This window comes from Ranitomeya imitator, chromosome 7, assembly GCF_032444005.1.
Source record: "Ranitomeya imitator isolate aRanImi1 chromosome 7, aRanImi1.pri, whole genome shotgun sequence".
Taxonomy (NCBI): Eukaryota; Metazoa; Chordata; class Amphibia; order Anura; family Dendrobatidae; genus Ranitomeya; species Ranitomeya imitator.
In genome coordinates, this window is record NC_091288.1 from 3,142,773 (window position 1) to 3,156,124 (window position 13,352).

The 13,352-nt window shown below is 44.2% G+C and overlaps 1 protein-coding gene across 2 annotated transcripts in view; it reads left to right on the forward strand.

Moving 5' to 3' along the window:
- Positions 1–13,352, forward strand: part of STEAP3 (STEAP3 metalloreductase) — a 197,349-nt gene that overhangs the window by 109,432 nt on the left and 74,565 nt on the right. Inside the window, exon 1 of one of the 2 annotated variants that reach the window (XM_069732558.1) lies at positions 4,290–4,391. The exons of the other annotated variant lie outside the window; for it this stretch is intronic. Coding sequence (XP_069588659.1) covers positions 4,328–4,391 — 64 coding nt within the window. The 5' untranslated portion in view covers positions 4,290–4,327. Of the gene's footprint in view, positions 1–4,289; positions 4,392–13,352 lie in introns of those variants that run through there. 2 annotated transcript variants of the gene reach the window in all.

Consider the following 13,352-nt stretch of genomic DNA (forward strand, 5'->3'; position numbering starts at 1 on the left):
CACACCGTATATAACGTCCCGCACACCGTATATAACGTCCCGCACACCGTATATAACGTCCCGCACACCGTATATAACGTCCCGCACACCGTATATAACGTCCCGCACACGTATATAACGTCCCGCACACCGTATATAACGTCCCGCACACCGTATATAACGTCCCGCACACGTATATAACGTCCCGCACACGTATATAACGTCCCGCACACGTATATAACGTCCCGCACACGGTATATAACGTCCCGCACACCGTATATAACGTCCCGCACACCGTATATAACGTCCCGCACACCGTATATAACGTCCCGCACACCGTATATAACGTCCCGCACACCGTATATAACGTCCCGCACACCGTATATAACGTCCCGCACACGTATATAACGTCCCGCACACCGTATATAACGTCCCGCACACCGTATATAACGTCCCGCACACGTATATAACGTCCCGCACACCGTATATAACGTCCCGCACACGTATATAACGTCCCGCACACCGTATATAACGTCCCGCACACCGTATATAACGTCCCGCACACCGTATATAACGTCCCGCACACGTATATAACGTCCCGCACACGTATATAACGTCCCGCACACCGTATATAACGTCCCGCACACCGTATATAACGTCCCGCACACGTATATAACGTCCCGCACACGTATATAACGTCCCGCACACTGTATATAACGTCCCGCACACCGTATATAACGTCCCGCACACTGTATATAAGCCCATCCATTACTGACCCTGGCATAGATGCCGTCTTTGGTAACTACATATGACAAGTGTTTGGTTTAGCGTCTGTACTCGCTGACTGTATGTCGGGTGCAGAATGGAGGCGCTGTATCGCAGTCTCTGGTTACTTTATAGATGGGATTTTGCCTTTCTTGATGACGAATTTGTCTGGGCGGTCCACATATTCCACGTATGGTCCACACTTCGGTGGTTGGATCTTAGTCTCTGTAGTATGGGCTCAGTGGACGCACACACTGCATTTGCCTTTATTACTCTTTTTTTTTGCCAACAAGTCATTTTTTGATAGATATACATATATACCCTCCCAGTGCCACGTCTCTGCTGCTTTGTTGTTGTAGGGCCTGTAGAGGGGTATATAGGGCCTGTAGAGGGGTATATAGGGCCTGTAGAGGGGTATATAGGGCCTGTAGAGGGGTATATAGGGCCTGTAGAGGGGTATATAGGGCCTGTAGAGGGGTATATAGGGGTGCTGCTGCCTCTGCGCGGGGGCGCCATCCTGTGTAACATTGGAGGGCCGGCAGGACAGACAGCAGCGCTTATTATCCGGCCATGCTGCCACCCATGAACACTGCAGACCACATCCTGTGTGACGTCCAGTGCAGGTCGGTCTATCTGTGGATGTCACGTATCGCCGGTGTTGTGGGCTGCGTCACCCCCGGTCACAGTGCCCCTCATCCCCCGTCTTAGGCCGGCGTCACACTCAGCGTAAGACAATACGGTCCGTATATTACGGCCGTAATACACTGAAAAGTCCCCAAAATAGTGGTCCGTATCTCCTCCGTAGGCAGGGTGTGTCAGCGTATTTTGCGCATGGCATCCTCCGTATGTAATCCGTATGTCATCCGTACTGCGTGTTTTTATCGCAGGCTTGCAAAACCGACATACGGATATATACAAGGGATCCATGTGTAAAAAAAAAAAAAAAAAAAAAATATATACTGTTATAAATATATATATATATATATATATATATATCAGTAGACACATATATGTATATATATTATTACTTCATACAGCGCTAGACAGCTTTAAAGCCGGTAATTCAATTACCGGCTTTTGCTTTCTCCTTCCTAAACCCGACATGATATGAGACATGTTACATACAGTAAACCATCTCATATCCCCCTTTTTTTTGCACATTCCACACTACTAATGTTAGTAGTGTGTATGTGCAAAATTTGGCCGTTCTAGCTATTAAATTAAAGGGTTAAATGGCGGAAAAAATTGGCGTGGGCTCCCGTGCAATTTTCTCCGCCAGAGTAGTAAAGCCAGTGACTGAGGGCAGATATTAATAGCCTGGAGAGGGTCCACGGTTATTGGCCCCCCCCCCCCTGGCTAAAAACATTTGCCCCCAGCCACCCCAGAAAAGGCACATCTGGAAGATGCGCCTATTCTGGCACTTGGCCACTCTCTTCCCATTCCCGTGTAGCGGTGGGATATGGGGTAATAATGGAGAGGCGTCAATTATGACACCTATCCATTATTAATCCAATACTAGTAAAGGGTTAAAAAAATACACAAACACATTATTATAAATTATTTTAATGAAATAAAACAAAGGTTGTTGTAATATTTTATTGTACGCTCAATCCACTCGCAGAAGACCCTCGATCTGTAACAAAAAAAAAATAAATAAATAAACCAACAATATCCATACCTTCCGCAGATCTGTAACGTCCAACGATGTAAATCCATCTGAAGAGGTTAAAATATTTTGCAGCCACGAGCTTTGCTAAAGCAATGTTGTTCCTGGCTGCAAAACCCCGGGGAATGTAGGTAAAGTAGGTCAATGACCTATATTTACCTACATTTGCGGTGAGGCGCCCTCTGCTGGTTGTTCCTAGATCGTGGGAACTTTCCTAGAAAGCTCCCAGGCTCGAGTTCATATGAGGACAACCAGCAGAGGGCGCCTCTTATGATCTCGAGCCTGGGAGCTTTGTAGGAAAGTTCCCACGATCTAGGGACAACCAGCAGAGGGCGCCTCACCTCAAATGCAGGTAAATATAGGTCATTGACCTACTTTACCTTCATTCCCCAGGGTTTTGCAGCATGGAGCAGCGCTGCATTAGCAAAGCTCGTGGCTGCAAAATATTTTAACCCCTTCAGATGGATTTACATCGTTGGACGTTACAGATCTGCGGAAGGTAAGGATATTGTTGGTTTATTTTTTTTTTTTTTTTGTTACAGATCGAGGGTCTTCTGTGAGTGGATTGGGCGTAGAATAAATTATTACAATAACCTTTGTTTTTATTTCATTAAAATAATTTTTAATAATGTGGTTGTGTATTTTTTAACCCTTTACTAGTATTGGATTAATAATGGATAGGTGTCATAATTGACGCCTCTCCATTAATAATTTGGCTTAATGTCACCTTACAATAGCAAGGTGGCATTAACCCTTCATTACCCCATATCCCACCACTACACGGGAATGGGAAGAGAGTGGCCAAGTGCCAGAATAGGCACATCTTCCAGATGTGCCTGTTCTGGGGTGGCTGGGGGCAGATGTTTTTAGCCAGGGGGGGGGGGCCAATAACCGTGGACCCTCTCCAGGCTATTAATATCTGCCCTCAGTCACTGGCTTTACTACTCTGGCGGAGAAAATTGTGCGGGAGCCCACGCCAATTTTTTCCGCCATTTAACCCTTTAATTTAATAGCTAGAACGGCCAAATTTTGCAGATACACACTACTGACATTAGTAGTGTGGAATCTGCAAAAAAAAGGAGAGAAGACATGGTTTACTGTATGTAACCATGTCACATATCATGTCGGGTTTAGGAAGGAGAAAGCAAAAGCCGGTAATTGAATTACCGGCTTTCAAGCTGTCTAGCGCTGGAAAAAATATTAATATATATACATGTGTGTGTTTCACTGATATATATATATATATATATATATATATATATACACCTATTCTATGTGTACACATTTATTCTACCTATTCTACTGGAAGCTGTCAGTGTGATTTTACTGTACACCGCACTGAATTACCGGCTTTTCTCTCTAACACCGCTGCGTATTTCTCGCAAGTCACACTGCTGGTCCGTGTGTAATCCGTATTTTTCTGGCTTCCATAGACTTTCATTGGCTTTTTTTTTTTTTTTGCGCAATACGGTGACAAACGCAGCATGCTGGGATTTTCTACGGCCGTAGAAAGCCGTATAATACTGATCAGTAAAATACGGCAGATAGGAGCAGGGGCATAGAAAATAATTGGGCCGTTTGTTTTGCGAGTTTTACAGACGTATTTTATGCGCTCATACGCCCGTAAAACTCACTAGTGTGACTCCGGCCTTAGGGCGCTGACTGCGCACCATTATGTGTGCCCGCTACGCAGCCCCGTATTCTGCGCTCTGCCCAGAGAACTCGCGGCTTTTTCTCAAGATTCGTTGTTATCATTAATTCCTTTTAAACGGTAATAATGAAAGTTCCTCTCTGGGCCCCAGATATTGCAATAGACGTTTCACCAGGCGCAGCTGAGTATTATCTCCTGATCAGCGTCCTCCGCCCGGGTGAACGCCCATCACCAGGAGCCGCGATAAAGGGGGATCGCCCAAACTGATGAGACCACAGGAGCCGCCTGCGAGTGTGGAGGCCTGCAGAGGACTACGACCCCAATCATCCCGTGAGTAACCTACCTACACTGCACAGGCCCACTCCTCCTCTATATACACTGCACAGGCCCACTCCTTATATATATATATATATATATATATATATATATATATATATATATATATACGGCACAGGCCCGCTCCTCCTCTCTCTCTCTCTCTCTCTATATCTATATCTATATAGATATATATATATAGATTCAAGATTCAAAGAAGCTTTATTGGCAGGACCAAATACACATCAGTTTTGCCAAAGCAAGTGTATAGAGGCAATAGGGATAGGGACTGAGGGGATGTTGGGTAGGAGCTGTGGGGGAGGTGGATGGGGGCAGATCCATTGTGGGGGCTATAGTCCATGGCATAGGGGAGGTGGATGGGGCAGATCCAGGGTGGGGGCTCTAGTCCATGGCATAGGGGAGGTGGATGGGGCAGATCCAGGGTGGGGGCTATAGTCCATGGCATAGGGGAGGTGGATGGGGCAGATCCAGGGTGGGGGCTCTAGTCCATGGCATAGGGGAGGTGGATGGGGCAGATCCAGGGTGGGGGCTATAGTCCATGGCATAGGGGAGGTGGATGGGGCAGATCCAGGGTGGGGGCTATAGTCCATGGCATAGGGGAGGTGGATGGGGCAGATCCATTGTGGGGGCTATAGTCCATGGCATAGGGGAGGTGGATGGGGCAGATCCATTGTGGGGGCTATAGTCCATGGCATAGGGGAGGTGGATGGGGCAGATCCAGGTTGGGGGCTATAGTCCATGGCATAGGGGAGGTGGATGGGGCAGATCCATTGTGGGGGCTATAGTCCATGGCATAGGGGAGGTGGATGGGGCAGGTCCAGGTTGGGGGCTATAGTCCATGGCATAGGGGAGGTGGATGGGGCAGATCCAGGGTGGGGGCTATAGTCCATGGCATAGGGGAGGTGGATGGGGCAGATCCAGGGTGGGGGCTATAGTCCATGGCATAGGGGAGGTGGATGGGGGGCAGGTCCAGGTTGGGGGCTATAGTCCATGGCATAGGGGAGGTGGATGGGGCAGGTCCAGGTTGGGGGCTATAGTCCATGGCATAGGGGAGGTGGATGGGGCAGATCCAGGGTGGGGGCTATAGTCCATGGCATAGGGGAGGTGGATGGGGCAGGTCCAGGTTGGGGGCTATAGTCCATGGCATAGGGGAGGTGGATGGGGCAGGTCCAGGTTGGGGGCTATAGTCCATGGCATAGGGGAGGTGGATGGGGCAGATCCAGGTTGGGGGCTATAGTCCATGGCATCATAGTTCTTTCTCGCAGTCTATGACATTCGCTCACATACCGCGCTGCGGTATATATATATATATATATATATATATATATATATATATATATATATATATATATATATACTGCACAGGCCCACTCCTCCTCTATATATACTGCACAGGCCCACTCCTCCTCTATATATACTGCACAGGCCCACTCCTCCTCTATATATATATACTGCACAGGCCCACTCCTTTATATATATATATATATATATATATATATATATATATATATATATATATATATATATATATATATATATACAGGAGGAGTGGTACTGTGCAGTGTGTGTATACAGGAGGAGTGGTACTGTGCAGTGTGTGTATACAGGAGGAGTGGTACTGTGCAGTGTATATATATATACAGGAGGAGCGGTACTGTGCAGTGTATATATATATATACAGGAGGAGCGGTACTGTGCAGTGTATATATATATATATATATACAGGAGGAGTGGTACTGTGCAGTGTATATATACAGGAGGAGTGGTACTGTGCAGTGTGTGTATATATATATATATATATATATATATATATATATATATATATATATATATATATATATATATATATATATATATATATATATATATATATATATATACAGGAGGAGTGGTACTGTGCAGTGTATATATACAGGAGGAGTGGTACTGTGCAGTGTATATATACAGGAGGAGTGGTACTGTGCAGTGTATATATACAGGAGGAGTGGTACTGTGCAGTGTGTATATATATATATATATATACAGGAGGAGTGGTACTGTGCAGTGTGTATATATATATATATATATATACAGGAGGAGTGGTACTGTGCAGTGTGTATATATATATATATACAGGAGGAGCGGTACTGTGCAGTGTATATATATATATATATACAGGAGGAGTGGTACTGTGCAGTGTATATATACAGGAGGAGTGGTACTGTGCAGTGTATATATACAGGAGGAGTGGTACTGTGCAGTGTATATATACAGGAGGAGTGGTACTGTGCAGTGTGTATATATATATATATATATATATATATATATATATATATATATATATATATATATATATATATATATATATATATATATATATATATATATATATATATATATATACAGGAGGAGTGGTACTGTGCAGTGTATATATACAGGAGGAGTGGTACTGTGCAGTGTATATATACAGGAGGAGTGGTACTGTGCAGTGTGTATATATATATATATATATATATATATATATATATATATATATATATACAGGAGGAGTGGTACTGTGCAGTGTATATATACAGGAGGAGTGGTACTGTGCAGTGTATATATACAGGAGGAGTGGTACTGTGCAGTGTGTATATATATATATATATATATATATATATATATATATATATATATATATATATATATATATATATATATATACTGCACATATATATTGGCCTCTCGCAGCATACTAACTCTCCAACACATGAAGATGGAAACTCCCTTGACTTGGTCTTCTCCCGACTTTGCTCAGTGGATGACTTCACAAACTCCCCTCTCCCGCTCTCTGACCACAACCTTCTTTCATTCTCTATCAAGAACTGCCATCCCGCTCAGGTCACCCCCACTTTCCACACCTATAGAAACATACAGGCCATTAACATCCAGGAACTTATGAAGAACTTGCAGTCCTCATTGGCCCCAATCTCCTCCATCTCATGTCCTGATTCTGCTCTGAAGCATTACAATGAAACCCTGCAAAGTGCCCTGGATGAAGCTGCTCCTCCTATACATAAAACAACTCGGCACAGACGGCAACAACCGTGGCACACGCTGCAAACACGTTTCCTGCAGCGGTGCTCCAGGTGCGCAGAACGTCTGTGGAGAAAATCTAATCTACCCGAAGATTTCATCCATTATAAGTTCATGCTAAAGACATACAATTCTGCCCTTCACCTCTCCAAACAAACCTACTTCAACACCCTCATCACCTCCCTGTCCAATAACCCTAAACGTCTCTTTGACACGTTCCAGTCCCTACTCAACCCAAGAGAGCAGGCCCCAACCACGGATCTCCGTGCTGACGATCTGGCCAATTACTTCAAAGAAAAAATTGACCACATTCGACAGGAAATCCTCTCCCAATCTCTTCATACCATGCACTGTCCTCCCTCCCCCACTGCATCTAGTTCACTCTCTGACTTTGAAGCAGTTACAGAAGAAGAAGTAAGCAGGCTCCTTGCATCTTCGCGCCCGACCACTTGCACCAGTGACCCCATTCCGTCACATCTCCTCCAGTCCCTTTCCCCGGCTGTCACCTCTCACCTAACAAAAATATTCAACCTTTCCCTCACTTCCGGTATTTTTCCCTCCTCATTTAAGCATGCCATCATACATCCATTACTTAAAAAACCATCCCTCGATCAAAACTGTGCCGCTAATTATAGACCTGTCTCTAATCTTCCCTTCATCTCTAAACTCCTCGAACGCCTGGTCCACTCCCGTCTTACCCGCTATCTCTCAGATAACTCTCTTCTCGACCCTCTTCAATCTGGCTTCCGCTCTTTACACTCTACTGAAACTGCCCTCATTAAAGTCTCTAATGACCTACTAACAGCTAAATCTAATGGTCACTACTCCATGCTAATTCTCTTGGATCTCTCTGCAGCATTCGACACTGTGGATCATCAGCTCCTCCTCACTATGCTCCGCTCCATCGGCCTCAAGGACACCGTTCTCTCCTGGTTCTCCTCCTATCTCTCTGACCGATCCTTCACTGTATGTTTTGCTGGTTCCTCCTCCTCTCACCTTCCCCTTACTGTTGGGGTTCCTCAAGGATCAGTCCTAGGCCCCCTACTCTTCTCGATGTATACTGCCCCTATTGGACAAACAATCAGTAGATTTGGTTTCCAGTACCATCTCTATGCTGACGACACCCAATTATACACTTCTGCTCCCGATATCACACCGACCTTTTTAGAAAACACCAGTGATTGTCTTACCGCTGTCTCTAACATCATGTCCTCCCTCTATCTGAAACTAAACCTGTCAAAAACTGAACTCCTCGTGTTCTCTCCCTCTACTAACCTACCTTTGCCTGACATTGCCATCTCCGTGTGCGGTTCCACCATTACTCCAAAGCAACATGCCCGCTGCCTTGGGGTCATCCTTGATTCTGACCTTTCATTCACCCCCTACATCCGATCACTGGCTCGCTCTTCTTACCTGCATCTCAAAAACATTTCTAGAATTCGCCCTTTTCTTAATTTCGACTCTGCAAAAACTCTGACTGTTTCACTTATTCATTCTCGTCTGGACTATTGTAACTCTCTACTAATCGGTCTCCCTCTTGCAAAACTCTCCCCGCTCCAATCTGTCCTGAATGCTGCAGCCAGGATCATATTCCTCACCAACCGTTACACCAATGCCTCTACCCTGTGCCAGTCATTACACTGGTTACCCATCCACTCAAGAATCCAGTACAAAACTACTACCCTCATCCACAAAGCACTCCATGGCTCAGCACCACCCTACATCTCCTCCCTGGTATCAGTCTACCACCCTACCCGTGCCCTCCGCTCCGCTAATGACCTCAGGTTAGCATCCTCAATAATCAGAACCTCCCACTCCCGTCTCCAAGACTTTACACGTGCTGCGCCGATTCTTTGGAATGCACTACCTAGGTTAATACGATTAATCCCCAATCCCCACAGTTTTAAGCGTGCCCTAAAAACTCATTTGTTCAGACTGGCCTACCGCCTCAATGCATTAACCTAACGATCCCTGTGTGGCCTATTTATAAGAAAAAAAAAAAAAAAAGGTTCCTCGCATCATGTTCTCATTCACTTTATGCAGTATTAGCCCTCTGTGTCTGTACTGCTACATACTTAGGCAGGTAACTGGTTCATGCAGCTTTACATGAACACCTGAGCCTTACACTATGGCTGGTCCGAATAACTAAAGCAATTGTTACCATCCACCTCTCGTGTCTCCCCTTTTCCCCATAGTTTGTAAGCTTGCGAGCAGGGCCCTCACTCCTCCTGGTATCTGTTTTGAACTGTATTTCTGTTATGCGGTAATGTTTATTGTCTGTACAAGTCCCCTCTATAATTTGTAAAGCGCTGCGGAATATGTTGGCGCTATATAAATAAAATTATTATTTATATATATATATATATATATATATATATATATATATATATATATATATATATATATATATATATACAGGAGGAGTGGTACTGTGCAGTGTATATATATATATATACAGGAGGAGTGGTACTGTGCAGTGTATATATATACAGGAGGAGTGGTACTGTGCAGTGTATATATACAGGAGGAGTGGTACTGTGCAGTGTATATATACAGGAGGAGTGGTAATGTGCAGTGTATATATACAGAAGGAGTGGTACTGTGCAGTGTATATATATATATACAGGAGGAGTGGTACTGTGCAGTGTATATATATATATACAGGAGGAGTGGTACTGTGCAGTGTATATATATATATACAGGAGGAGTGGTACTGTGCAGTGTATATATACAGGAGGAGTGGTACTGTGCAGTGTATATATACAGGAGGAGTGGTAATGTGCAGTGTATATATACAGAAGGAGCGGTACTGTGCAGTGTATATATACAGGAGGAGTGGTACTGTGCAGTGTATATATATATATATATACAGGAGGAGTGGTACTGTGCAGTGTATATATATATACAGGAGGAGTGGTACTGTGCAGTGTATATATAGAGGAGGAGTGGTACTGTGCAGTGTATATACAGTGGGGCAAAAAAGTATCATAGGTAGACCTCAACTATGGGAGACAAACTGAGAAAAAAAAATCCAGAAAATCACATTGTCTGTATTTTTAACAATTTATTTGCATATTATGGTGGAAAATAAGTATTTGGTCAGAAACAAAATTTCATCTCAATACTTTGTAATATATCCTTTGTTGGCAATGACAGAGGTCAAACGTTTTCTGTAAGTCTTCACAAGGTTGCCACACACTGTTGTTGGTATGTTGGCCCATTCCTCCATGCAGATCTCCTCTAGAGCAGTGATGTTTTTGGCTTTTCGCTTGGCAACACGGACTTTCAACTCCCTCCAAAGGTTTTCTATAGGGTTGAGATCTGGAGACTGGCTAGGCCACTCCAGGACCTTGAAATGCTTCTTACGAAGCCACTCCTTCGTTGCCCTGGTGGTGTGCTTTGGATCATTGTCATGTTGAAAGACCCAGCCACGTTTAATCTTCAATGCCCTTGCTGATGGAAGGAGGTTTGCACTCAAAATCTCACGATACATGGCCCCATTCATTCTTTCATGTACCCGGATCAGTCGTCCTGGCCCCTTTGCAGAGAAACAGCCCCAAAGCATGATGTTTCCACCACCATGCTTTACAGTAGGTATGGTGTTTGATGGATGCAACTCAGTATTCAGTATTCTTTTTCCTCCAAACACGACAAGTTGTGTTTCTACCAAACAGTTCCAGTTTGGTTTCATCAGACCATAGGACATTCTCCCAAAACTCCTCTGGATCATCCAAATGCTCTCTAGCAAACTTCAGACGGGCCCGGACATGTACTGGCTTAAGCAGTGGGACACGTCTGGCACTGCAGGATCTGAGTCCATGGTGGCGTAGTGTGTTACTTATGTTAGGCCTTGTTACATTGGTCCCAGCTCTCTGCAGTACATTCACTAGGTCCCCCCGCGTGGTTCTGGGATTTTTGCTCACCGTTCTTGTGATCATTCTGACCCCACGGGGTGGGATTTTGCATGGAGCCCCAGATCGAGGGAGATTATCAGTGGTCTTGTATGTCTTCCATTTTCTAATTATTGCTCCCACTGTTGATTTCTTCACTCCAAGCTGGTTGGCTATTGCACATTCAGTCTTCCCAGCCTGGTGCAGGGCTACAATTTTGTTTCTGGTGTCCTTTGACAGCTCTTTGGTCTTCACCATAGTGGAGTTTGGAGTCAGACTGTTTGAGGGTGTGCACAGGTGTCTTTTTATACTGATAACAAGTTTAAACAGGTGCCATTACTACAGGTAATGAGTGGAGGAAAGAGGAGACTCTTAAAGAAGAAGTTACAGGTCTGTGAGAGCCAGAAATCTTGATTGTTTGTTTCTGACCAAATACTTATTTTCCACCATAATATGCAAATAAATTGTTAAAAAAACAGACAATGTGATTTTCTGGATTTTTTTTCTCAGTTTGTCTCCCATAGTTGAGGTCTACCTATGATGTAAATTACAGACGCCTCTCATCTTTTTAAGTGGTGGAACTTGCACTATTGCTGACTGACTAAATACTTTTTTGCCCCACTGTATACAGGAGGAGTGGTACTGTGCAGTGTATATATACAGGAGGAGTGGTACTGTGCAGTGTATATATACAGGAGGAGTGGTACTGTGCAGTATATATATATATATATATATATATATATATATATATATATATATATATATATATATATACAGGAGGAGTGGTACTGTGCAGTGTATATATACAGGAGGAGTGGTACTGTGCAGTATATATATATATATACAGGAGGAGTGGTACTTGTTGTGAATTCTGTGGCTGAGTTCACTTCTGTGGTCACAAGTGGTATTGCAGTCTCTGGGCTTCCTCCCTCAGGTGTTTTGGTGAGCTCGTTGGCTGCCTTGCTATTTAGCTCCACCTGAGTCTGTCTTCCTTGCTCCTTGTCAATGTTCCAGTGTTGGATCTGAGCTACTGCATCTTTCCTTGGGCCTGCTGCTCTGCTAGATAAGTGCTTCTAGTTTGTTTTCTGTTTTTTCTGTCCAGCTTGCTATTAACTTTTGCTGGAAGCTCTGAGAAGCAAAGGGGTGCACCGCCGTGCTGTTAGTTCGGCACGGTGGGTCTTTTTGCCCCTTTGCGTGGTTTTCGTTTTAGGGTTTTTTGTAGACTGCATAGTTCTCTTTGCTATCCTCGCTCTGTCTAGAATATCGGGCCTCACTTTGCTGAATCTATTTCATTCCTACGTTTGTCTTTTCATCTTGCTAACAGTCATTATATGTGGGGGGCTGCCTATTCCTTTGGGGTATTTCTCTGAGGTAAGTCAGGCTTGTATTTCTATCTTCAGGCTAGTCAGCTCCTCAGGCAGTGCCGAGTTGCATAGGTAGTGATAGGCGCAATCCACTGCTGCTTATAGTTGTGTGAGGATAGATCAGGTACTGCAGTCTACAGAGATTCCACGTCTCAGAGCTCGTCCTATTGTTTTTGGTTACTGCCAGATCTCTGTATGTGCGCTGATTATTGCACGCTGTGTTGCCTGATTGCCAGCCATAACAGTACAAGGAGCCACACCAATGATTCCCAATAGAGGGGAAAAAAGAAATCCTGACATCATTTTTTTTTCTTAGCTCTGTCTTCAGTCTTTTTTTCCCCTAGACATTAGAGTGCTTCAGGACACAGCTGTGGACATGGATATTCAGGCTCTGTGCTCCTCAATGGATAATCTCGTTGTAAATGTACAAAAGATTCAAGATACTATTGATCAGAAATCGATGGTTAAGGGTCACCAATCTAACCCAAGAAGAGGTGCGAAACCGGCTAAATAAGATTAAAATAGATAAATCTCCGGGTCCGGATGGCATACACCCACGAGTACTAAGAGAACTAAGTAATGTAATAGATAAACCATTATTTCTTATTTTTAGGGACTCTATAGCGACAGGGTCTGTTCCGCAGGAC